The following is a 27,937-nucleotide window of genomic DNA, read 5'->3' as shown; positions in this document are numbered from 1 at the left end:
ACCAGATAAAACACCCCATTCAGTGATCACAAAGTGTTATCATTGCTACTAAAAACACTCATTAAAGCAAAAAACTTTATTTACATCTTAAATCCGTACCTCCCCTTCAAAAACAGAGATGCAGCCAAGGGTATTGACGGTGCTACGGCCACAGCCAAACCAACGACCACGACCGTGCCCACGACTGCTAAGGTCCCTATTACAAAATTCTTGAAGGTACTCTGCAACTCCAACTGTTGGCATCTCAGTTCAGCTGCCATGTCCATGCCGGTTTGATTTGCGATGACCTTCATCTTCAAGGAAAACGCCTCCTCGTTCACCTAAAAGGGGAAAGTAACGAGCAGGTGATTAATAATTATAATTTACCATTTTATAGCGCCTTCACTCGAAAATCACAAGGCGCTATACAAAGCACACACGCGTGCAGTCTCAAACCAATCAAGCACAACCCCAAGCCCTTAAAATAATCACAATTTGAATGAAGGAAACGTCCAGTGGAAGTTAATTCCACATTATAGGTGCCACGAGGAAAAGCCCAGTCAACGATAGTACAGAGATGTAACCTCGGCACACACAATGGGCCAGATTCGGAAGATCAAAGTACTCTTGTTAGAACATATGGGCAAAGGAGGTCTCGTATATATGGGGGAGAAGCAGCATCATAAGAAGCTTTGTAGGTGAGGAGAAAAAATCTTGAACCCAGCTCGAAATTGGACCTGAAGCCAGCACAGGGACAATGTGCTCAGCAACAGGCCTGCACATAATAATCTGGCAGCCACATTCTTCGTGTTGTATCATCTTTATTCATAATACGAATATTTATCAGAGGCATCCGATGAGCTATGAAGCTCTTTTACACAGATGCCCAAAAGGGGCAGGTCATAAAGTTACAAAAAAAATACAAACATGATATGAGTGCAAAGTATAGGAACGGTAAGCAAGTAACTAAACAATTAAATTATATCAACGCAAATTGCATAAATACATCCATTCCTGCTGATGTTTCAACACTAAATGCAAGCTTTTCAAGGTAGAAAAAACAAGAACAACTACAGTCCCAGACCACACCAAGACAACACCCAGTCCCTCAATAAAATTGCACAGTAAAATTTAACTACCGATACATGGGTAAGGATTAAAGTTCAAAATCATATTGGCAAATGTGGTTGTATCCAGTACGTATCTTCTGCTTTCGGGAGTTTTTGAAGGAAGATTTACGATGTTAAGGGAAGAAACACAATTGATGAAAAATGTTGGTGCTGCAGGCAAATGCTTTATCACCTATTCCAATTATTGTTCTTGGGATAGTTCAAATGACTTGGGTTTCTTGTATTTGACAGTTGGGTTAATGAATTCGCTAAGCATAGTGCAGATTTGCCAATAAGTATTTTATGTATTTTATAATATATATACATGGATGAACAGGGACCAATGTCTTCTTGCATCAAGTGATGCGCGATTGTATTTTAAGTAGAGGTCACAATGGTGAGTCCTGTATGGTACATTTAGTACAAATCGAAGAATAGTACGATAAAGTGCGTTTAGTCTGTTTAGTGATTCTTTAGTAGCTGATCTGCAAGCAGCATCACCGTAGTCAAACAGTGGTAGAATGATAGCTTCAGCAATTTGCAGGCATAATCAAATGGGAAAACAATATTTATTTAAAAAAACATTTTATTAGATTTTCTTCGAGATGTGATCAATATGGGGTTGAAATATACGTTTTGAATCCATTTGTAAACCAAGGTATTTGATGCACTCTGTGTGTTCAATGATGTTTCTGATATATATAATAGGTGATGATAATGAAACTGGATTTTTGTTTGAGGAAAAGAGCATTCTTTTTTTAGGATTTATGAGCAATTGTAGTGATGACAATTAATGTTGAATGAAATCGAAATCGTGTTTGAGATGCTATTGACTTGGTTTGGAGATTCTTCTTATTCGTGTCTCCTGTCCAACCGATATTGGTATTTTCCAAATATTCTGCACAGGCCACCGCTTCTGTTGTTGGCATTGCCAAATCTTTAGGAGTGCATTGTGATGCAGCAGGGCATTCCAGGAGCTGATCCATGGTTTGCTTCTCCTGACAAGCACAGCAGTCGGTTGTGTAGAAGCCCCCACCCCCATGATTTAATGAGATTTGCGTCTTCCAAAACCCACTCTCAGTCTGTTTAGGCTCTGCCGTGTGAGCCATTTGTAATCATAGCTAGATGTGATTTACCTGACACTAGCATGACCGTGTCATCAGCAAAGATATTTCATTCTGAGTGATATAGGTTTAGACCAGGATTGTTTAAATATAATGGAATTGGACCCAACAAGGAACCTTATGAAACAAACTTTCTTATTTTAATATTTGTGAACAAGATGTTATCACTATGTACCTTTCGAGAACGGTCTGAGAGGTAGCTCTTAAACCATTTTATTTTACTATCTTGAAATTTTAGTTGATGAAGTAAAATTTGGCTGTCACGTGCTGAAGCTAGTTGTAATTACAGGCAAAACATCGTACTTGACTTGTAAATGTTGTGGATTTACTCTCCATGACACCGGTGTACTGTACTAGCAACGAATTGTCATGTTCTGTTTATGTGACAAATCTTACTAATTGGCAGAGTCGGGCAGTGTCGGGTAGTGGCGGGTTTTCAACAACAGATTTATATCCATGAGATCTAACCCAAAAAAACACTTCTTATGGATAATATTGGTCGCAAAAGCCTGCGTGTTAAACTGACAGTCTTGTGAGTAGAATATTATGGTCAACAGTATCAAAAGCTTTTGACAAGTCGAGGAATAGTGCACAGCAGTAGTGACCTTTATCCAGGTAACGGAATAAAACATTTATACAGTGCAGTTATTCTCGAAAACCAGGCTTTTTTTTACAGTGAAGGAGGTTTTGACTTATTAGGTAGCAGTTTATTCGTGATTGGTGAAATAACAGAAATTGGTCTATAATTATTAGGGTCTTCTTTGGAGCCATTTTTATATGCTGAACGAATAAGAGCAGATTTCCACTCTAGCAGAAATGTACCTTCAGTAAGGTTTAAAATGCGTGCGAGAGGTTTATAAATGAGATCTGCCACAGCCACACGTGCAAATGCAGGAAACTCGTCTTCTCCCGTTGATGATGTCGTCTTAATTGATGCTAGTTCATGCAATACATCCAGTTCAGATATGGGACTAAACGAGAAGTAGGGCCGATGATTTTCACGAAGTATTTTTAGGGCTGGTGTCTGAAGAGAAAGAAGTTAGTAATGTGAACAGTGATGTATTTGCACAAATGTTACTCTGATGTGTCTTGTCAAAGATATGTCTTGCTGATCAAAAATTAGAATTAGAACAGTTCTTTGCCATCCAATAAAAGGGCTTTTGGAAGAATATTTATCTTTCCTTTGTTTTCAACTAAGTTGAACGTTTGCCAGAAAAGTCCTGGGTTTTGTTTGTTTGTAAATTCAGCATAGTTTGGTAGTAGTAAGAAAATGTATAGTTTCTTACTTGGTTAGTACATATATTGCTTAATGTTATTTAGTTATTCCAATCGGAGAGGTGATTTGCTTTATTCCAGGCTATGTTCGGATCAAACTAAGGTGCATGATTACCCTTTAATCTGAACTTATTTAAGCGGGCATGTTTGTCAATGATTTTTAGGAATTCGTTTTGAAAATATGTCCAATCACTTTCAAAAACTGGGATTTTGATCACCATATCCCAGTCAGAATGTAGAGTGTCATGTATAAATGCTTGGCGGTGAAAATGTTTTAAAGACCATTTTATAATGCTTTCATGAGGTGTTTTAGTGATTTTTGCATGACGAATGCCAAAGACAATATCATGATCACTGAGATGATTACTTAAGACTCCTATTTTTTTAATTTACGAGGTGATTTTGTTAATATCACATCAAGTATGGATTCACCATTTTTTTATATTGGGTCTCGTGGTTGAAGTAATCGATTGATTTAGATTGTACTGATTTGTTAAAGCATCATGTGGTAAGTTTAGCGAATTGCAATTTAGCGTGTGTAAATGAAAAGGCTGCAGGATAAAATGATTAGACTCCCAACAGTTTGGGCTTAGGCTTCTAAAAGAGTGACCATAACGTAGAGATGGCATACAAGGCCACCAAGGTAGGTCTTCTTCTATGACCCTTGCCCCAATGAATACTGGGAGGCCAACGAAAAATCTTCAGTTGTTGGAATTTGACCTGCACGTCGGGGGTAAGATGTGAGAATGTATGGTGTTGACTCAGGCTGCATGGATGAGGATCATCATAGCACATCATACATCGACAATGGGCTTATCGTGAACAGAGATGAGCAACTGTTTTCATAAGACAGTGCAACACTAACAACCTAGGCCCCTGCCAAGACACGTTGGATACGAGCTGTGGCAGACTGGTTAAATAACTCTTCGAGCCAGATGCAAGCCATGAAGAGCTGCTCCCGAGCCAAATTGTTGGGTACAATGGTGAGGCACTTAATCAGTGTGGCAGTGCGATGGTACTCCCTGGTTGATGGAAAGCTGACGACAACCAGGGAGAGCCGGATATGAACTGCAGTGGGCTGGTCGAGTAACGCGCCAGGCACGAGCTATGGCAGGAACAGCCAAGAAGGCAAACTGGACACGAACCACACCGGTGAACTGCATGGCAAGGCACGCCAAGTGGAAGCCACAGTGAGCTGGCCAAGAACCGAGCAGGCAGGCACAATGATGAGGCAGTCAGATCACAGAAGTAGCAGACCAGCACCACCAAAGTGGTTAAAATCCAAGTTCTTTGGCCAAGGATTATGCAACGGGGCAGCACACAGAGACTGTGAATAAGGTAAACTTCTCGGACAACTCAAGGGTTGCGATGGAGGTGTCATATGCTCTGGCTTAGGGGTGACAGACTTGGACGCAACTGCAGACCAGAGGCAGGACTAATCCACTTGATGGCATCAGGAGTTGGATGACGTGTCAATGCCTTCTGCGGAAACGTATAATACCACTCTAATGCTCAGCTGCACACTAGTGTAGTGGCATTACTGGGTGATGTCACTGCTCTTCGGTTGTAGTGCCAGCCCCAGGTCGACAGGGGGCGGAAGAGTGCCCAGATCGAGCTGGGCCATGACACTCAGGTTGAACCCAGGGGGGCTCGTGACCGGAGGTATGGACCCCAGGACCTCAAAGGGAGCTGGGGGGGTGACGTGTCCACAACCCGGTCCTTCTCAAAGGTTCAAGAAGGAGGGCGTGGCCAGGGGCGGAGAGAGCTGGGATTGAACGGGTCCGGCTGCTGTTGTATACTTGAAGACCCGAAGCCGTCACCCTGAAGAAGAACCCAAAGACAGGACCCGGACCCCAGCTAGGGTCGGGTCGATGTCAGCCTCTCCAGTGCTAGGTGCGCATTAGCCGGGAGGATATCTCCATACAGTATCGGGTGGAAGGGGCCGTTACCCCATCATGTTAAGGTTACTTTGTTATAATAAAGATGTTGCCTCTAAAGAAGTCTCGCTCTCCATTCTACCCACTACACTAGCAATATACTCCACGATAAAACGACATAGCACCCTATACTATACTACACTGCACAATACTACTACACTGTACTACACTGCACACTAATGACACTATATTACACAGCACACTAACACACTACTTTAATATCCTGCAGCCAAATACAATACTTCATTACACTGCACACTAATACGATACTACACTGTAGCATAATACACTCCTACACCAATACTATACTTTACACTAATATTACACTGTACTGCACGTACAGTACTACACTACACTGCACACTAAATATTGTGAAAACAGACTATTTTGCGATGTAATACTCTCGGGGACTTAAAGAGAAAGTGTTCAAGTGTACACTTTGAGATAATTAAGAAGAGATGGCCGTAAGGCACTCTATAGATAATTAATTAAAACAAATACGTTACCCGGGGACCAACAAGCTACAAGGTGGAAGACATTGGGGCTGATGGTCCACAGAGCGACGAGCTGGAAACCATTGGGGCTGACTGATCGCAGAGATGTAAATACGTTATTCTTTAGAAAAAAAATACTTCACCTTTTTACAATGGACATCTCGAATGGAGCTTTTTTACACTGGTGGCAGCAGTGGGATTTTGTCTGTGGTATCCTGTAAAAAACCCCGAAAAGGAGCTCAAGTAAAAGAAGAAGTGTCGTCCCTAAGTGCCCCAGGTTCTAGAGACCCAGAGACAAGCGGGAGCCAGACTCCACTGGCAGCTACGTTTCCGAAGGAGACGGAGGCCCCGCCACAGACCAGAGAACTAGAAACGCTATACCAGGAGAGCTCCCAGGATGGCTGGAAGCAACTGGCTGAGAAAGTGGACTGCCTTACCTCGTCAATCGATGGGCTACTGATGACGATCATTGACGAGGAAGGGGAAAGAGCCGACGCTGCATGACCTGAGCAGCTGCTGTTCCCCACAGTTTTTTTTAAAAAGCCAACATGATCGAACCCCGCAGGGCGGCGCGCTGACATCGCTGGGCCAGAGCCCAAGCCTCCCCTCACCACGCGGTGCGCCGAAATTTCGGAGCCAGAGTCATCACCTTTCCTTGCAGCATGGCGTGGCCGAGATCAACCTGCACGGCCGTCATTGTTGGCTGCACTGCAGACCGCAGCCACCCTGCTCATGCGGGGGCTGCTTCCAGCGGTGTCGCAAGCTGAAGCTGCGCCGCCTTAGCTACCAACCACAGGCACCCGGCCAGACCATAAACACACCTCGTCATCATCACCATTATCACCTGCACGCCACTCGAGTGTGGCAACCTAGTGCGACATGGCGGGATAAAATTGGGATGCATCAAAATCAATATGGAAAAGGCTAGCAAGATACATTGTAGCGGTGGACACAGGAACGTCCGTACTAGTAGGAGCAATAGGGGGAAATCCCGTTCAGTTGTTGGTGGACACGGGAGCATCAATCACCATCCTGTCTGTGCTTGTGTTTGACATGCTACCTACAGCTAGAACTGGTACACAGTAAATTTGTTGCAGCAAACGGGGGTAGTTTGGGAATTGTTGGGAAAGTAAAGATGGAAATCAGCATACGGGAAATGTGTATATCAGGCCCGGTATTGGTTTCTTCGTCTCTAGCAGTGCCATGTTTATTAGGAACCGATTTATCTAGCTCGGCTACCCATGAACATCCAAATGGACCAGGGCTATATAGAGACACCGTCGGGAAGACTAATGCATTTTTTGTGGCCAGGCACAAACAGGGAAACCCGCAAGAGGACATGCCCTGGGTAAAGGAATAAATGGTGATTCTGCCACTGGCGCAAATGTTGATTACATTGAGCTATCACTGGCCACTAATAACATCACGCACAGACGCATCCATTTCAGTATCACCAATGGGGCCAGTTATTAGTTGGCATTCATTAGTGGCGGCAGACACCATTTTGAGACGGAACCAAAGATTGTGCACAGAGGTTCTAAACACATCTGAGCGGGCGGTTACACTAAGAGAAGAGACAGTGATAGCCCAGATCTCTCCCACAGGCGAAATACAGGAAGATGAAGTAGTAGCAGGGATACAAGAAGTGAAGAATCGGGTAGGGTCCCCTTGAGATCAACTGAAAAGTGTCCGACAGGTATTCTAGGACATTTTAAGGTAAAGGCCCATATGATCTAGGGTGCATCGACTTGATGCAGCATCATATCGAAACGAGGAGTGCGTCAGAACTAGTATTGAGTAGGCCCAGCAGAAAAAGAGCAGATCCATCGAGCTCCAAATGAGATACTACGAGCGGAGATAATCTCTCCAACCAGGCCCTGGGTAGCACTGGTTGTGCTAGTTAAGACACCAATGGCTCCATGAGGTGTGGATTTCTGGTGCCTAAATAAAGGTATACTAGCAGGTATGTATCTCCTGGTGTGTACTGATTACTTGTTAAATGCGTTAGCAGGATACATTTTTCCCTATATTAGATCTGTTATCAGCATTTTGGCAGCTCCCTTGGATGATGAATCTAAACTCAAGACTGCATTTCGAACACCACATGGGTTATTTAAATGTAATCACCTTCCGATGGGATTGCTCACAGTACTGATCACAATCATAAAAAGAACACGTGCAGAGAATAATGGAAACCCCAGTGCCTTTCGAGCAAGGGGATTGGGCCTGGTTACACTTTCCCCAGGTCCGGGTAGGCACGTCGGCCAAACTGCACCGTCCCTGGCAGGGTTCTCTAGAGCTTGTCCAGGTTCTTCGCCCACAAAGTGTATGCATCCAGATCGGGCGCCAGTGATGGGTGGTCCACCCGAGTGGCTTGAAACCATTATGAGGAACCACCGAGACAAGGTGTCATTCAGGTTCAGAAAGGCCAGGTCTGGGGGAGTCGCCACAAAATCCGGGGACAGAAGCGCCCGCTCCAGATAAGTACTGCTTCTGCACTCTCCCTCCTTCTCAGGCATGACCCCAATGAAGATAAAGAGGATGTGGGGTGCCAATGCAGTCGTCATCCAAGCACACACCAGGGAGAGGCACCACCAGGCTGAGCGCGCCATTCAACCGCACATAGACGAAAATTCATGAGGACGGTTGAGGGGGGTGTAAGTGTTTGGTTGTGTATTTCCATGTGTATAGATGTTCCCTTTTACCAGTGTATTAAACGTAAGAGTAAGCTGGGGTTGACCGTAACTGCTTCCCCCTTTTGTTTCGAGGGCCAAGGTTTAACCGTTGAGCTGGATGACAATGTGTAGAAGACTCTGTTCCCAGGGAAAAATTCCTTGTGCTATCCCATGGTCCAACAATGTTACATCCCCTCTTGTTAAAAAGCCAGTGTTTTATATCCAAGACTGCTGTTTTTTCGTTGGGAGGGGGGGGGTGATGTAGGAGACTGTAGAGAAAAAGTGTACACGTTGAGATAATTAAAAACAGGTACTCTATAGATAATTCACTTAATAATACACGTTCAGATGATTGGGAACAGGTGGCCGAGGGGCGCTGTAAAGGGGACAGTGAAATGTACACGTTGAGACACGTGCCATAGTGGGATGGAGGGCACTGTCCGATAGGGGCAGGGCCGAGAGAGTTTATAAGCAGAGGGATGCCTGCAGTCGGGGTACTTGCCCAGGGACCAACAAGCTACAAGGTTAATCTGGGGGAAATTCTACAATGTGCTCAAAGTGCCACGTTCAAGTGCCACTAAAATAACTCTCAAAGCAGATATGGAACTCCATAACTTTTCCCCTTCAATCCATGTCAAAATTTTCCCATGACACATTGCTCTACCAATTCTGTCTATGAGAGCCATTGAGCCTTGTGGATCCTTGCTTTGGTATCCTTGTCCAGTCCATAGCCATCGTCTTGCATGCAGACCAGACTCGGCTTGCTCTGCGCATATATGGACAGCCAACAGAGCTGTTGTGTGACAGGCAACCATAACAATAATGCACACAGCTCCGGGGTGTGAACTCGGATGATGCCAAAGTAACATTTGCCAGTGCACTGCCTACCGCCAGTACCCCCCCCCCGCCCCATCTTTGTTTGGACCTAGGTCTCACAAGCTCTGCCTTCACAATCACACTGTTTTATGGGCAACCAGTCCATTGCGGAAAGGTCTTTTAGGTCTTTCCCCACCTTTCCCTTGTTCCATCTACATATCATGGGAAAATCGTCAAACAGTCATGCACCATGAAATGTCATTATTCATTATCACAACCAGGGCGTCCTGCAGAAAGTACAAAGAGGAAGGGACTTAGTGTGGAGTCCTGGTGCACTCCTAAACTCCTGCAGCAGCGTTTAGACCTTTTGTAAAGGCTTGTCACATATGTCCTTACTCTGTTTGTCACAAGCCTCACTTGGGTTTCAGGAATCCCCAAATTATCTCTCTCTCCAGAAGCAATCTCGTTGTGGCAGAATAAATGAATGTACAGACTTCTGGTAGCTGCCTGATGATGCTGTTTGTGACCACCAGCAAAATGTCCATACCCAATTGTTAAAAGTTGTTTGGATTGCTCTCCAGCAAAACGGCGGCGACCTGTCCCAAAAATCAATTAACAATTGTGTAAGAATCCTCCACATGTGAGAGTCGTGTGTGAGATTGTGAGTATGCAATAGGAGGGGGTGTATGGCCCTGCTCACCTTTGCCAGGTCCTCCACAGCCTGTGCTTTAGCACCATCATGAAGTTGCTTCTTAAGCACAACCTCATGGCCATGTTTGTCATCTAGGAGAGTGACAATCCAGGTTACAGGGTTGTGTCAACGGAACCAAGACATTAAACCATGAATCCTATTTACAGGTTTCCCTTTGCTTTATGTGGTAGACGCATTCCAAACATAAAGGGTGCACAAAAATCGCATGAATCGAAGCCATGTTCACGGTTTAAGATACATTCTGAAACCTCTGCTTGTCCACCCCCCCCCCACACACACACAGAGATACACTTTCACCACTCGATTATGACAATAGTATGCAGGGAAATGCAAACAATAAACACCTTACTTTTTGGTTCTTTCGGTAAAGTTACGTAGGTAGAAAATAATAGATCATGACGTTTCGATCTCAACACATGCGACCGTCATCAGGTGAGACAATCATGGTAGGGAAACTGCTGAAGCAGGCGAGAGAGCTGCCGTGACAAGGGCCTCTATAGGTAGGGCACGTGGGCGGGGCCAGAGATGGGCGAGAGAGGGGGGCGGGGCAGCAAGATCGGTGGCAGCCGGAGAGCTCGCAGGGGGAGAGAGAGCAGGGGGGGTGGGTTGGGGGGCAGAGCATGATCTGCGGCGGGGACAGGAGAGCTCGCCAGGGGGTGAGAGGGGGGGCAGAGCAAGCTCGGCGGCAGGGGGCGAGTGGGACAAGGGAGGAGAGAGAGCTGCCGCGACAGGAGTAAGTGATTGGCGGCTGGGGCGAGAGGGGGGGGTTTGGGCAGAGATAAGGGAGGGGAGGCAAGGGGGAGGAGAGAGGGGAGTGGGGCATAGATAATCGGTGGTAGGGGGAGAGAGAGAGGCTGTGTTAGTGAATGTGGCTCAGAGAGTCGAGAATAGCTGTTAACGTAGGCAGGCAGGAAGGGGGACATCACCACCAGTTGACTAAAACCGGTTAATAACGTCCTTCCAATGATTGCTTAGTTTGTATACCTCTTCTCGGTTCAAATTGTGTCTGTGTTTATATATCTGGATGGCTTCATGGACAAATCTTTTAAGGTAGCCTGAAGGTTTGCAGAGTACCTTGGTCTCGGAAAAAACAAAATCATGTGAGCCCACCGTGTAAAAACAGTGATCTGCCATGGCAGAGGTATTGCTTCTGCTGTGTCTCAAATCTGCTTTGTTTTCGTGAACACGGTCCGAGACATGTCGTTGCGTTTCCCCAATGTAACTGCTGCCGCAGACACAATATAGTTTGTTTACCACGGAGGTTTTCGCGACCAATATTATTATTCATAATAAAGGTTTTTGGATTAGATCACGTAATTTATAAATGTGTCGTAACCCTCCACCACCCGACACGGCCAATCAGCAAAAAAGTGTCATGTTGACAAAAGACAAATAGTCCACTACTTTAGCCCACCGGTGTGTTGAAGAGTGAATACACTAAATTTACAGTTTGAATACGACGTTTCGCTGGTAATTACATCCAGCATCATCGGGCAATTCGCCAGAATGGTAAAGCCCTCACTTGCTCCCGGTCTTAAATAGAGCAGCAGGGTGACGTCATCATTTTACTAATTTCAGATGCAGTAATTATATAATCGATTGGTAATCAATCAATGGCTATGATTAGTAATGAGTTGTAGATTAGTAATTCGTTCTAATGTGTGTAATTGTGATTATATGCTACATTAGTAATCCGTTAATTAGTATGTGTTTCCCCTATAAGGAATTGCAATATGTATTATTTAATAATACCCTTCCAAGCCGCACTAAGCCTATAGCTATCATAACGATTAAAGTTATTTCTGTTTCTCTCAATATCAATGGATTCTCTAATTAGTCTTTGCCAGTAATATTTAGTTTTACACAACACTTCAACGTTATCAAAATCAATTGAGTGTCCTTGTTGACAAGCATGTTCTGCCACTGCCGACAGTTGTGTTTGAGATAATTTAATATTTCTTTGGTATTCTTAGTTCTTTCGGTAAAGTCACTTTTTAATTGTTTTATATATATTTTATTATTTTGTTGTTTCCCTTCAACGTGACTTTACCGAAAGAACTAAGAATATGAAATACTGCAGTCACGAAAGCTTTAAATCAAAATTTATTTCTTTGGTGTTATTTTAGTCTTATGCTGATGTTACGTCCCGTCTGTCCAATATAGCATCTGCCACATAAACAATTAATCCGATATACACCTTCCGTTGATAATTTAGGTAATTCGTCTTTAGTGCAAGATACTAGTTTTTGAATTTTGTGTACTGTACCAAATCTTACTGTAATGTTTTGCTTTTGCAAAACACGGGCTAATTTGTGAGTTACTCCTGAGATATGTAATTTTAATTGTCTTAAGAATCTGATCACTTTCAGCAAAGTTGCTTTGCGATCGTGATTTGGCATTCAGTGCTCTGATAATTTGAGTATTATTGTAGCCATTCTGTCGTAATGCTTCTTTAACGTGTTTGATCTCTCTCACTGGACTTTCACCATCTGACACTGTTTTAGCCCGATGTATGAGCGTCTTGATAAGGGAGGATTTCTGAGCTGGATCATGATGCGAATCTGCATTCAGATAGGCATCAGTGTGCGTTTGCTTTCTGTAAACGCTGTGTGTTATTTTACCGTTTAGGCCATGTCCAAGCAAAATATCTAGGAACGGGAGTGTGTTATTCACCTCCATTTCCATGGTGAACTGGATGGCCGGGTTTTGTGTATTGAGATGATTTAGAAAATCATCAAGTGTATCTTTACCATGTGGCTAGACAACCAAAGTGTCATCCACATATCTAAACCAAAAAGATGGTTTTAATGTGCTCGAGGCAAGTGCTCTTATTTCAAAGTTTTCCATGTACAGAATTGCTATAGCAGGAGATAAAGGAGAGCCCATTGCTGCTCCTTCCTTTTGTTTAAAGAAATCCCCTCTCCATAAGAAGTAAGTGTTATTTAAACAATGGTCAGCAAGTTTCGGAATATCTTTTGGTAAACCTGTATTCTTTATTAGTGTATCAAGTAATTTAAGCGATTCGTTCACTGGAACCTTAGTGAATAGATAAATCACATAAAAACTTACCAGAATATCATTTGGATTACGTTTAATATCTTTAATCACATTCACAAGATGTTCTGAATTTCTTATGAATTAAGATGTCCTACCGATGTAGGGCTGTATTTGTTTAGTTATATATTTTGCTAACCGAGAAGAGGTATACAAACTGAGCAATCATTGGAAGGACGTTATTAACCAGTTTAAGTCATAACTGGTGGTGATGTCCCCCTTCCTGCCTGCCTATGTTAACAGTTATTCTCGACTCTCTGAGCCATATTCACTGACACAGCCTCTCTCTCTCCCCCTACCACCGATTATCTATGCCCCACTCCCCTCTCTCCCCCCCTTATCTCTGCCCAACCCACCCCCCCCTCTCGCCCCAGCCGCCAATCACTTACTCTTGTCGCGGCAGCTCTCTCTCCTCCCTTGTCCCACTCGCCCCCTGCCGCCGAGCTTACTCTGCCCCCCCCCCCCTCTCTCTCCCCCTGGCGAGTGCTCCGGCCGCCAACGATCTTGCTGCCCCGCCCCCCTCTCTCTCCCATCTCTGGCCCCGCCAATGTGCCCTACCTATAGAGGCCCTTGTCGCGGCAGCTCTCTCGCCTGCTTCAGCAGTTTCCCTGCTATGATTGTCTCACCTGATGACGGTCGCATGTGTTGCGATCGAAACTTCGCGATCTATTATTTTCTACCTACGTAACTTGACCGAAAGAAACAAAGAGTATGAATTCCTGCCGTCACGAAAGCATCAAATCCAGAATAAACACCTTGCACAGTACAAAACGTTTTAAAATATAGTAAATAAACAATAAAAATGCTCCCACGAGTATACAGAGTGAGCGATATGTTCGCCACAACAGGTGAGGATGTCACGAATCTGCGGGCAGCATGAGAGACTGCGAGACTGAGTGGTGTTGGCCATGTGGCTCATAGCATGGACCGCACCGTTACCCAACCCACAATGCACTGCACAATAACCCTTAATGGCCCAACAGCCAATCAAATCAAGTTGTCATACTCTTTGGTTCTATTCGGTAAAGTCACATAGGTAAAAATAAAATAACAAAAAATCACGACGTTTCGGCCACAACACAAGTGGCCTTCATCAGATGAAGGGACTGGACTGTCCAGAGGACAGCGTTGGAGTCCTCTGGACAGTCCAGTCCCTTCACCTGATGACGGCCACTTGTGTTGTGGCCGAAACGTCGTGATTTTTTGTTATTTTATTTGTACCTACGTGACTTTACCGAATAGAACCAAAGAGTATGGATCCTTGCAGTCACGAAAGCTTCAAATCTAGAATCAAGTTGTCATGTCATGGGCAAATGTCAATGGATTTTACAATGTCAATTTGACAAATTCTATTTTGCTGGAGATTACATCCAGCATTATCAGCTGTTTAACAAGAGCTCTGCTCTGGTGAAAAGTGTACAAATTATGTTTGCTCTTCGAAATTCCTCGTTTTACTGATAAACTAAATCCATTGGCATATTTACCATAGCGTGATGTGACTTCATTGGCTGTGGCAGGTGAAAGAGGGCTACAGCTGAAAATTGCCATCATACCTCCACGATAAAAAACAATTATAAATAATTAGGAATCATATGTGTATATATGTAATTGAGTGGGGTCGTTTACCAACCGTATATTCATTTTATGCATGAATAAATTGATCATTGACGACAATGAGAATGCCGTTTTATCAGAAGTGATTCTGCAATGGCCTTTCTCAGAGGTCGTTTTCTTACACGTGATTGATAGCATTCGTGGGATATAATATCAAGAACCTTGTGTAGTGACGTATATCGAGTGACTGTAGTGTAGCACCAGTTACCGAGAGAAGAGTGGAACTGCATGTGTATAGCCTGTCTCTAACGCCAGAGTGAGTATGGCATGGAAGGGCTCCCTAGGGCGCATAGTCCTGGTGACAGTGAGAGAGTGGTCGGGTGAGGACATGATAGTCTGGGTGACCTCGAGAGGGCACGTTACCGGACGAGGTGGCAAGGGGGGGCCCAAAAGGAGGTGAGAGGGACACGTGATGTGGGCCAAAAGTTTTCGGGAAGGATTTGGAAATGGGCGTGGCCAAGGGCGGAGCCCGGCCACGCCGCGGCCAATGAAGGCTGAGTCCCGAGCCCCGATCGGGGCTGTCTCTGGGAATGTACGTCTTTGATCTTTGCTCTTCACGCATGGCATTGTGGACCAGGCTAGTGTGTTTTATGACCTGGTCCGAGTGTGTAGTTACCCCGTGGTGGTTATCACTATATAGTATTACATCAAGTGGTTATGTAGTTACCCATGGTGGTCACCACCCTATGTCGTTATCCCGTGAACGTTTATATAGTTACCCCGTTGTGTTCAGAATAAACGTGTTGCCTCCAAGTTCGAGTGTGCGCCTCTGTGGAACCCATTACACTTATATAAAGTTATGTTAATGGGACTAGAAGCGACTCACGTGACCATCGTGAATCCAGTGACACGTCCATCGTGAACCGACCCACATAATCATTGTGAACCCACCTACACGGCCATCATGAACCCAGCGACACGGCCATTGTGAACAGACTGACACGACCATCGTGAACCCACCAAATTCAGTAACCGTGAACCCAGAAAGATGGTAATCGTGAACCTACCCACATGGCCATATCGACAGAACTAGAGATGCAAACTCACAAATTTGCAGGGCTCCTTCCGCGCCTTCCTCCACAACTTCACGGTGGTTCTTCAACCATTCTTCGAATGTCTCCAGGAAGACTTCCAACGCAATGTCAACCTGGAAGTCGAAGCATTGTCTCAGTTATAATCCATGTTGCCTGAGCTCCAATGTCACAGAACCAATTCAAATATATGAGTGTCAATCGTTTGTGAATTTGTGCTGATTTCTCCGTCACCAACAACTGTGACTTATTGTAATTCTAATGCACACTTAGCTTCACCTCATACCTCGCCTTGGTTTATATGAATTGTTCTATTTTATTTTGTCTATTTCAAGGTAAATATTAGACTTGAATTCATCATCAGTCATGGTGAATGCAGCACTTATCCAGTCCAGTAATATATGGGTCTCAATGTCGGTATGCATAAATTGCCAAGTCTTTTGGTTTCCGTGAAAGCCTATGGGTCTATGTGTGAGTCTGTGGCTCTCGTGTGATTTTTGCATTCGCTCCCGAATGAAACTTAGATTAGTTTGAGTGGAATGCCATTGAACGCTCATGTTAGAGTCAGTTACGAGAAGTTTCAAGCCACCACCATCAGTGAGGATAAGCATGAGTGCTATTGGTCAGAACCTGATAGATACATTGGCTCCTATAAATTTATGGAAACTTTTTTTTATTTTACCACGTGAGTCCCACTGAGCTATGTAACTCTTTTTCAGAAGTGGGCTTGGCCACAAATGATAGCTCAACAAAGTGGCTCATGTGAACATTTATAGCAGCAGCCACGTAATCTAAACGCATGTTGATTGTAAATGTGGAGGTAAAAATCCACACGACCACGGGGAGAACATGCAAACTTGAAATATACAGCAGGTTTTGGGGTAGGGATTGAATCTATGACCTGTATGCAAGGAGATATATTTCATCTCATCACCACGGCATCCCTTACTGCTGCCACTATGTGCACGAGTAGAATGGTATCAAATACCGCGTTGGTATCGGTGTCTCGGTCACCTACCTGGTCTCCGAGTCCCGGTGTCTCCTTATACTTCCGTTTGATCACTTCCATCTCCATCTTCAGCTCCTTGGCGCCACCAGGATGCTTGAACTCGCCTTTGTCCACGCGTTCCTTGAGCGGCTTGAACAGCTCGTGCAGGCATCCATCGCACTTCGTCAACGAGACATCTCCGTTCTTCTTGATCCAAGAATCTCGCTCCATGACAAGCTTTGCCTGGAAGCCAAACACACGAAGTCAGGAGGAGGCACTCACTCTAAGTATGGCACACATTTCTCCCACTGCCATCACGTCTCAAGACATCCATAACGGCCATGGTGAGAAAATTGTTAGCAATCACTGGGCCAAGTTATCATTTCCCAAAAAATGTATGTATTTTTGTATTTTGTTAAATCATTTAGTTTATTCAAGCTCTGAGAATCAGTTTTTCCACGTAAACCACCCTAACCATTCCATGAGAGGAAATGACGACCCACAGCCAGAGCAGAAAAATTCTGGATCAGGAACTATGCTGACAAACTCACGCAGCTATCAAATAATAGCGGCACCTATAACTACAAGGACTCTGGTACTTTTCTGGCAGTGTGTTAACCCACCGCGTGTGTTTAGAGTGATTTAAGATGCCTGCCAACTGGCGTTTTTGGGCCTTTGCGCCAATGCTCAGTGCGAGGGTCTCTAACGTCCGTGTCACGATTGGCTTTGGTCTGCGCTCGGCGGTGGCTTCGCTGCCTGTGGCAGCCCTGGAGTGGCTAAAAAGCGCTGTTGTGGAGGTAGCAGCAGCGAGGGGTTGTGGATCACAGATTTGTGAATCTCTCTTCACGTGAGTGGGCGTCAAGGAGCCCTACCCTGGCTCTGCCATGAGAAGGCGGTACAGCAAAGTGCAGACTGCATCTGTTCCCTCTGTATGGGATAGAGGGTTTGCCCCTCTCATGCGGTGAGTTTTCTCTGGGTGCTTCGAATGCCTCACGTATAAACACGCATTAATGTGTTGATAACACCGAAATTGAGGGCAGTAGAGCTTGGATAATTGTTTGTAGCGCCGGCTTCTCACCACCACGTGGCTGCTGCTGCTTTCCCATTCATCTGTGGTTCCTCTTCCTGGCGCTTCCGAGTGGTCCTCTCTCTCTCAAATGAGAGTGAGCTCATGCTATGTGATGGTGGTGCAGTTTCTGATCTTAAAATGAATACATGGGAACCATACATATTAATAATATATAATATACATGGATGGCTCCTACAAAAAAAACACTGCTAGCTCTTAATTAATATTATTCTTATTTTCTATTCTAATATTTATTCAATCTCTGGTAACTCTTCTGGGAGAGCTACCCACCGGCCCTGAAGTTCTGGACATCGAGCTGATAAGGATCCACGTGGACAGAGGAAGAAGGTGCCACACTCACTTGGCAACTGCGATTGGAAATAAACTAAAATACATATCATTAATAACACCCTTGTAAATAGCGCTGACCATGCAGATTTTCTGATGGGTGAATTCACGGTCGAGCACTGATTTCTCATGGAAATGCTTCACTGCCATCTCCATGCATCCTTTGTGGTGATGCTCCAGCTCAAACAAATCCATTGGGAGCTCCATGTCGAGCGACTCCATGCCCTTCGTGTAGATCTCCAGGGCGTCCCCCATGGCCTTCTCATTGCTCGACTTGACCGCATTCCCCAGCGCATCCTCGATAGAGGGCACGGCGCCACTGTGCTGAGCTGTCACGTATTGCTCCACTATCTGAACGAATTCTGTGCACACGAATGCCATGGAAAGAGAGATATTACAACAATAATGTCAACAGGTAACAACACGCCGCCACTGCACGGTATTAGCTGCTCACTATCCAAGATAGAGGACGACACAAGAGGGGTGAAAATGATTAACCATAGACGAGTGAGAAGGCAGCAGCAGCCACGTGGTAAGGAGCCATAGCTTCCAATAATTGGCCAAGCTCTGCCGTCCTCTATATATGAATGTTATCGGCCAATTATTGGTGAATTGTGTTTAAACGTGTGGGAGGAAACTATAACACTCAGAGAAAACCCACGCGATCGAGGGGTTAACAATACCCCATGCAAAAGAAGCGTGCATGGAATGTGTCAAATTTACGAATCCGGAGCGCGAATGCAGGACGGTGAATGTTACAAGTGATGGCAGAGGTAACACACACACAGATTGCAACTCTGTTTGACCAGATCACACACAAGCTCTCCGTTCGCACAGTTTGGCTACGTATGGTGCGAAAGAAGATTACTATACGGACATACGTTAGCACTCGGTCCCACTAGGCCTGACGACACCTGATGGAAGATCGAGCGAATCTAATGCCAGGTGAGACTCTATGAACAGGGCAGCTGCTACCGCCACCACTGCTTTAAATTTTGCAGCTGGTCCTGATACTAAATATTGGGGGTCCACTGATCATGCCCTACTCTGCGTGACTGCCTTCCAGCATCTGATCCTGGGCTTTTGTCTGCATGGAGCACAGGCCCTAGAATTCCCTGCTGCTTGGAGGTCAGGAACTCACAGTCGATGGAGACTCCAGAATCCTGGCTGAAGACCCCACTCACCACTTGTTTTAACTGGCCTCTCTCTATCTAGCTCTCTATGTCATCTCTCTCTGGATGTTTCTCGCTAAACTTTCCTCCATTACAAGTGTAGTGGGTATAAACAGAGGGAGACTTCTCTGGAGTCAACACGTTTATTATACAAAAATGATTACAGCTTAACACAAAGGGGTTACGGTCCCTTTCACCCGATATTCTAGGGAGGGATGTCCTCCTCCCTAGCGTGCTCTACACACTGGGAGAGCTGTCCGCTAAGGGTCCTCCGGCTAGTGGGACCTAGGGAGGCTATTCTGACCCGACCCAGCCAAGGTCCTCAGGTCCTACCCACGGGGCTGCTTGGACCCGACCCAGTCAAGGTCCTCGAGTCCGGCCCCCAGCTCCAGGTCTTCCAAGTGGCTTCTTGGGTCTTCGAGTGGACGACAAATGCCGGGCCCGTTCAGGGACCTGGCTTTTATACACGGTCCCAGTTCACTCTGCCCCTCGCCACACCTTCCTTCTGGAACCTTCCTGAGGGACCTGGAGTGTGACGTCATCCCCCAACCCCTCTTCTTGGCGTTTTGGGGTCCGCACCCCTTGGTCACGATGCTCCCTGGGGATTACCTGGGCCCAATGGCCCGACTTCATTTACCTAGCCGGCTCAGCCACTCTTCCGCCCCCTGTTGACACGGGGCCTGTACTCCCGGCTAAGAGTAGTGGCGATCGCGCATCACGCCCAACAATGCAACTACACAAGCATGTTTAGGGCTCACCTTGGTGGCGAGATCTTAACTACCTTGCCTGGTATGCAAGAGGTAAAGGGTTCGATCACAACCATGTTGATACAATTTTTTAACCATCTCAGAACGCTATTTTTATAGCTGACACATGCACAACGACCAAATGAAACGATGGACTGGCATTCGTGGAAGAGGGAGTTTTTGGTGGTACATGCTACGTGTGCACAGTATGGTATATAATTGCAAAAATAGATAGTTTGCACTGCGTGTATTCCTAGTTACAAAAATTGCGCAACTCAAGAGTTACAAAGGGTATATAAATGCAATATCAATTAAACACATTTCTGATCAATACACTTTATTAAAATTGCAACTCGATGAAGACTTGTATTAGTGAGGAGGAACATAATGTTGCAATGTAGCGCGTGGGCCCATTCTGTGTAGCAGGACAGGTTTGAAATCGTGACAGTGAACTCACGGGGGCCTCGGAGCACTGCCTTGTTGATGTGTTTCACTCTTCCCTCTCCGAGAACGTAGTTTTCAAAATCCTTGAGCGTCTCCACGAATTCTGGGTTCAACTTATCATCGGGTAAATCCTTCAGCTTGGTAAATTTGAGCATTTGTGCTGGCATCGGGAACATGAAGCACTTTCTCTCCTAGGTTGTAACAAAGGCATGAGATAGGAGGGCGTGCATCAAATGTCCTTACCAGCACAATAATAATGAAATCATTGTCAACTTGGAACACTGCCCTGCCACCGCAAAATATTCTCTCACTCTCAGAGTACACAAGAAGTCACAAACAAACACCACCTCGTGAAAGACCCCATGCATGGGGGTGAGACACTGCCAGTCGGCCCGCGGCCACCAGGCTAGCAGCCCCTGCAAGCTTGGTTGAAGAGGCTGTCCTCCAAAAGCAAGGGAGAATGACACCAAGAGAGAGAGCGAGACTGACCTGGGGGCGGCCCTGTTGGGCCCGCGGCCCGGCCCACTGGCGTGGCAACCAGGCCACGTGACATGCCCCCAGAGGAGTTGCGAGCAGAGTCTAGCGATGATGGCGCACGAGGGACTGTCTGAGGCGGGGACTACCCCGGGTTGGCACTCCCTGCGCCAAGCAACTCCTCGGGTGGCAACGCCCCCCCAATTCATCGTGGGCCTGGTAAGGGCCTGCGTGTTCGTTTCTGTGATTCCCATGTTATTTGTACAATCAGCAGTTCCCAAAATAATGTTCATACAATTTATCAGTGTCCAGTTGTGTGAAATCCTTCAAATTAAGATTCTGCTTCCAACAAGGAGTCCAAAGCAGACCTTGGAATGTCCTGAAGTGGCTCTTCATAACTTTTGGTATAAAATAAGGCATTACTTTTAAATTAGATTTTTTTCTTTGTCTGAGACACGTGACATTGTAAGGGTGATGTTTACTTGCCGAGCCAAGTAAATTACACTGAATTTCACTCTCAGCTCTTACAAAGAGGTGTATGCAGCCCCTAATCATCTTCAGAGGTGTTTGTCTTCTGTAGGTCTATAATTAAAAAAAACACGTTGCAATGTAATCCGCAAGTTACCGTGAAATATTTGCACAACATCTCACAGGTCTCCTTGAACTCCGAAGATTTCTTGCCATTCTGCAGGCATTCCTCCATGAACTCATCTGCAGAGCAGGAGCTCTCGGTGTCTTCAGAGGTCGACAAGCTGTCCCTGATACAAACCACAAACACTGGGAAGATTGTCTTGTAGTTGACTTCCTCCTGGTCATCGCCGGCGCTTGGACTCCCGTGGATCTTCATATTCACGTGCTCGGCCATGTTCGAAACGAAGCTGAACGTTGGTGGCGTTAAGGCTTCACCTGCATTACGGAGCTTTTAGCTCTACGCCTCCATGCCACCTGCATCACTCACAGTGGATGCTACAGAGCCTGTGGCGTCATTCACAAGAGAAGCTCTTTGTGCGCCGGTGTCATGAACCTAAGTTTGCCAAATTTGAAAATTACACTGAAAATTACTGAATTAGAAAAATTGGGTTGATGCAAAGCAGTCATCACCCCCTGCTGGCATTACTAATGGTGAAGCTTGCTCTTGCAAATCAAACTAATTCTGGTCTCTTGAGTTCTCGCTTGGTTAAATAAAATCAACTTGAACTTAAACCTGCTCTCATAAGGTATACATCGTTTAATATATACACACAACGTCCGGCTTTGGTAGTTCATTTAATTATGTAATTTCGCTCCAAGATATCTGCGAAGGATACTGCAGCAGTTCGAAGCTGTCTTTATCGAGGGTCCTCATCGCGTTGAGCACCAGCGTGGAGCTCAGGAGAATGGACATCACAAACAGCCAAGTGTCATGATCACACGATCCCTGTAAATGGAGACATTCAATGTAACAGCAGCATCACTCAGTCGGTGCGCATGCAGCACCGACACACGTCGTTCTCACGCGGTGTTCCCATCACCATATGAAACAGCTCAGTGCACGATTTGCTACTTCTCTGAATATGTGATGCTCACAGCCATAGCAGGGGGCCAACCTCACCATAGCTCCTGGGAGGACATCTATTGCTCGTTAAGTAACTTGAGCTGTTGCATCAAGGCATAGCTCCCGAGCAGGAATGTTCATAAGCAAACTCGGCTTAATACAGTACGAGTTTATACAACTCACGATCGCATGTGTGCTTCAATCCAGCTTTGAGCTAAATGCTCCCTAACTAAGCCTTGGGGATGTTTTGCAATCCCTCATCATAAAATTACTAAGATTCACCCCTCACTCTCAAAGATGCTGAGATCGTCTGTCATCTCTTAGCCTCCTCCTGTCTCAAAGTGCAGAGATGAGCTTTAGAATGAGCTTTAAACATGAGCTCGCATCATCATCATCACCACCATCATCCCCTTGAGATACTCAGCCACTTCTGCCATCTGTGGGTTGTGATTGACCGACCTTGTTGATGTCGCCCAGGCCTTCAGTGTCCAGCAGCAGCAGGCACTTGCTGTCATCACGCGGGTGGGGAAGCGGCCAGACCCAGATTCCTCGCGTGTGTGCACGCACGCTGTGTCCCAGAGCAAAGCCTGGGGCGGACAAAGTAATGGATTAATACGCAGATCCCGGAGAGGTGTTTGTGTTGCGAATGCTTCTATCTGTTGGTGTCGTGGAAGATGCAATGGATTCATCCCCAAGAGAACGCGTTTCAATAATTTGGTAGTAAATTTGTAACACGCATCTCTATGTACCCTTATGTATCCCTATTTATTTTTGGATCTATATGCGTCTCTATGTTCAAACTTGGTTTTGGCGCTTTCGTGACTGCAGCAATTACTCTTTGGTTCTTTTGGTAAAGTCACGTAGAAAGAGAAAATAATAAATTAAATAATAGCATACGACGTTTCGATTGCAACACAAGCAATCTTCATCAGGTACAAATGAAAGAGAAAACAAACCTAGTAAACTTAGAAATATAATGCAATACAACACAGATCGTTGGCTAACATAACAGTCAACACCCTACCTAGTTGATTACGTTCTTCCAAAGATTGCTAAGTTTAAGAGAGATAAAACACAGAACCGGAGACACACAAACAGACACACAAGCAGAGAGAGATAACACAGAGACACAGAGAGAGACACACATAGGCACACAGCCAAACAACGCCTCTGTGTCAAGGCCTTAAATAGAGAGATAGGGGGGCAGAGAGAGAGGGGGGGGGGGTAGATAAATTAGCATGTCAATGAGAGACCTGGCGCTACAGCAGGAAACAAGATCAACAAAACGAGGGGAGATAGAGAGAAACCACACTAAATAAAACAATTCACACTTAACTTCTAATTCAGCAATCTTTGGAAGAACATAATGAACCAGGCCATGCGCCAATTGTGTGTTGACCGACTCTCTGTGTTGCATTGCATTACATTTCCAAATTTTACTAAGTTTGTTTGATTTAGTGTGTTTTCTCTCTGTCTCCCCTCGTTTTGTTGCTCTTGTTTCATGCAGTTGCGCCAGGTCTCTCATTGACATGCTAATTTCTCTACCCCCCCCCCCCCCACCTGTCTCTGCCCTCCTATCTCTCCATTTAAGGCCTCGACACAGAGGCGTTGTTTCTCTGTGTGCCTATGTGTGTGTCTCTTTCTGTGTGTCTCTGTGTTATCTCTCTGCTTGTGTGTCTGTTTGTCTGTCTCCGGTTCTGTGTTTTATCTCTCTCTCTTAAATTTAGCAATCTTTGGAAGAACGTAATCAACCAGGTAGGGTGTTGACTGTTATGTTAGCCAACGATCTGTGTTGTATTGCAATATATTTCTAAGTTTACTAGGTTTGTTTTATCTTTCATCTGTACCTGATGATGGTTGCTCGTGTTGCAATCGAAACGTCGTATGCTTTTATTTAATTTATTATTTTATCTTTCTACGTGACTTTACCGAAAGAACCAAAGAGTGTCTCTATGTTCTCTATGTCTCTATCTATCTGTATGTGTCTCCATGTATTTCGATATGTCTCTGTACTTTTACATCTGTGTATCTCTCAGTCTCATTGTATATCTATGGGTCTATGCATCCTAATGTATCCATGTATATATACACGTGTCTCTATGTTTGTGTATTTGCGTCTCTGTGCATCTCTGCATTTTTGTATCTCTGTGTATCTCTATGGGTCGCTTTATATCTCTATGGGTCTCTGGGTCTCGACTTCAAAAGACGTTTAGAGGCTGATGTGCGGCTCAGTGAAAGGGGAGTGAATTCCAGACGATTGGAGCTGCAATAGAGAAACGACGCTCCCCTTTTTCTGGTTCAGGAGACTCGGGGACTCGATTGAAGAGGATGAGGCGGGTGCTTTAGCTCTGAATTTCCGAGTGAAACATTACGCACAATATCTAGATATTTAGGATAACTGTGACGAACAACTATTGACATATAAATAAGGAAAAAAACTCAGAGCTATAATACGCCCATAGCTAATCCCTCACACCCAGTGAAACTGATATTGATAAAACCATATCCTCAAAGATGAGAAATTACCTGCAAATTAATGACTCAATTAGGATTATAGAGCAGCAGCAACATCGCCCATCGCCCCCTACCGATCGACATGGGCCTCCTCCGGGTCCACGGTTTACATTTTCCCACAGCTAAACCTGCACCCCCAGTGGAACTGTGACCCGCACCTCCGATGAGCACGGTTGACTACGTAAAGTGTGAAAGAAGTTAAACATATATACATTGGTCAAAACCCACATCCCCAACACTGAGAACTTTCCTGAAAATCACTCAATTTGAATCTCAGACTACACCATTACACCACGGTAACTCAGTTAAAACCCTGAACGTGTTATCTTCGTGACTCCGCACATTTCTGTTTGTTTATTGGGGTGTTGAGCCTGGCTGGCCCAGGGTTTGGGTAAGGACACGGGCAACTCTTCACCCAGGTCAACCACAGAAACACAAACTGAGATAATGCTTCACTTATCATTGATCACACTCCCTCATCGCCACTTTAATCATCACAATAATATATTTCACGCATATTTATGCACTTACATTCTTCTCATCAACTCATCTCATCTCACACTAGTCTTCTGTTTAAATCGCTAATTATTTGTTTATGTTTTATATTTTTATTATTTTATTGTTTCCCTTCTACGTGACTTTACCGAAAGAACCAAGAAAATGAATACGCTAATTCTTTGTTCAGCGCCTTGATCATGCCACTATATAGATAATCAAAAATACGTAGAATTCCGAATGCACAATACTATACATACAATCAAGAAGATGAATTTGAATACATTTTAACGCTTAAAATCGTATCAATGATTCCCATACTTTGCTTGGACACTGTTCCCATACCAAGCCAGGCAACTAGTGAAAACACCCATAGCGCCAACTTTCATCTGTAGAGTTGAACCGATAATATTTTTTTTGCCATTCGGTTAGCAGTGGTAACACAAAGTGGATTTATTTTCGAAAAGATGATTTCAAACGTAGTTTTTTAAATATGATTTTTCCCAATTAAATGTTATTTTCACATTCCATCATCAATACGGATGCATCAATCACTTCCTCCTCTGGGTTACAAAGCACCTGCTTGGGTATTTTATGTCAACAAATAACCCACCCCAACTCCCCATGAGCGATGGAGCAGTTGTGGAGAGGGTGGAGAAGGGTTTACAACACGCATTTCATTAACGCGACCTAACAATTACGCATCATATTATTCGTGAAAGCCTACGTGTACAATTAACAATTTAAGTACTAAGTCGGGGTGCTGCTATAACTTCAATTGGCTGAAAACATTGCAATCTGTGTGACATCCGTTTGGTTGTGGATTAGGAAGACAAAGGTGGCCGGGCGGGAATAACGCTGGCTACACCACTCACTCATAGGTGCTGTTATTCGCTTACAGCACTTGCTCCGAACAGCCTGCTCCACGTTACACATATGGCGATGCTGCTGCTACTGCTGCCCGTGTTGATCGAAGTATCCAAACACGGCACTCAACAATCAATGGTAACGCCAACACCGTGGCCTTCAGCGGAAAATAAACCTCGGTTCTCTTCCGTCCTTGCGTAAGATGATGGCAGCGGCGCTGTGGTTCAAGAGCTCGATGCCATTGTTAAGGTCTGCTGTTACTGCCACAGCGAGAGAGAGAGAGGGCTTAAGCAGAAACAGTCCCCGAGTCGTTTTGCTGCTTCTCCATTTAAGGAGCGCAGACCACAGTGGTTTTACTTAACTGTATCGTCCATATTTAGAATAGGGGAGACGTTTCGGACAATGGACCCCTTTAATAGCACACGAGCAGTAATGGATCGTGTTTTTGACCCTACAGTTTCCCCAGCAAAGGGGAAGTGGTGACAAAACTGGTTTCACTTTAAAGTTTCCTTACGCGATGTTCATTTATTATTTAATCCGCTTGTGGAACTGAAACCACAGGTTCTTAAACGTATGCACATTTTTATAATCTTTTATATTAATAACCACCTCTATAACCTTTAACAGGCTGTTGGGGCAAGTGCCGTTAGCGAGCAGCACCGATGAAGGCAGGAACGGCACACGAGAGAGGGGGCTGGCGACATTCAACACGCCGCACCCGGTATTTATTTGAGTTTACCTAGGGGAGACCCAGCTCCTATTCAGAAAACCATCGCTGGCGTTGGCCGAGGGGCGGGAATCAAACCCCTGTCGCCGAGTTTGTAGCGCAGCGCGCTCACCACTGCGCCAGCCTAAGTGCACACACAAAGACTCAGCACGCGCGCGCACACCTGTGTGCAGTACAGGGCCCACCCACCTGTGTGTAGTACAGGGCCCACCCACACACCTGTGTGTAGTACAGGGCCCACCCACCCGGGCCCACCCACCCACCTGTGTGTAGTACAGGGCCCACCCACCTGTGTGTAGTACAGGGCTCACACACACACCTGTGTGCAGTACAGGGCCCACCCACCTGTGTGTAGTACAGGGCTCACACACACACCTGTGTGTAGTACAGGGCCCACACACACACCTGTGTGTAGTACAGGGCTCACACACACACACCTGTGTGTAGTACAGGGCCCACCCACCTGAGTCGCCCCCTCCCGCCAGGCGGTTGAGGAGGTAGGACTTGCCCGTGCGGTATCTGCCTGCGATGGCCACCACCACCAGGGGCTTGTCTATGGCAGACAGCACCGCGGCGGTTTCCCGGTTCACCCTGAACTTCATCTCCTCGTCCGACTCCAGCAGGACCAGCGGGCCCTTCGCGTACTCGTCCACCGCCATGGTGTGCTGCTGCTGCTGCTGCCACTGATTCTGTGGTGGTACTACTGCTGCTTCTGGTGCCGTGCTGCGTCTGGTTGTGC

At 45.4% G+C, this 27,937-nt stretch overlaps 1 protein-coding gene across 2 annotated transcripts; it reads right to left on the bottom strand.

Moving 5' to 3' along the window:
• Positions 1-61: 61 nt before the first annotated feature.
• On the bottom strand, positions 62-27,857 carry LOC142907801 (guanylate-binding protein 1-like). Of its 2 annotated transcripts, none has more exons than XM_076057606.1 (10): positions 27,662-27,857; positions 23,055-23,182; positions 22,369-22,478; positions 21,687-21,939; positions 20,601-20,778; positions 18,307-18,587; positions 16,839-17,051; positions 15,837-15,936; positions 10,110-10,192; positions 62-320 (listed from the first exon to the last, which is right to left on the bottom strand). In XM_076057606.1, the coding sequence occupies exons 1-10, from the start codon at positions 27,855-27,857 to the stop codon at positions 81-83; spliced, it is 1,782 nt and encodes a 593-aa protein (XP_075913721.1). In that variant the 3' UTR covers positions 62-80. The 2 variants fall into 2 exon arrangements, with proteins under 2 accessions (XP_075913721.1, XP_075913722.1); XM_076057607.1 differs by lacking the exon at positions 62-320 and adding an exon at positions 8,330-9,359.
• Between the last annotated feature and the right edge of the window lie 80 nt (positions 27,858-27,937).

Source organism: Petromyzon marinus, chromosome 83 (genome assembly GCF_048934315.1).
Source record: "Petromyzon marinus isolate PM22_M1 ecotype Great Lakes invasive population chromosome 83, UKy_Petmar_22M1.pri1.0, whole genome shotgun sequence".
NCBI lineage: Eukaryota > Metazoa > Chordata > Hyperoartia > Petromyzontiformes > Petromyzontidae > Petromyzon > Petromyzon marinus.
The sequence above is the reverse complement of the archived record's forward strand: the minus strand, read 5'-3'. Positions and strand labels throughout refer to the sequence as shown.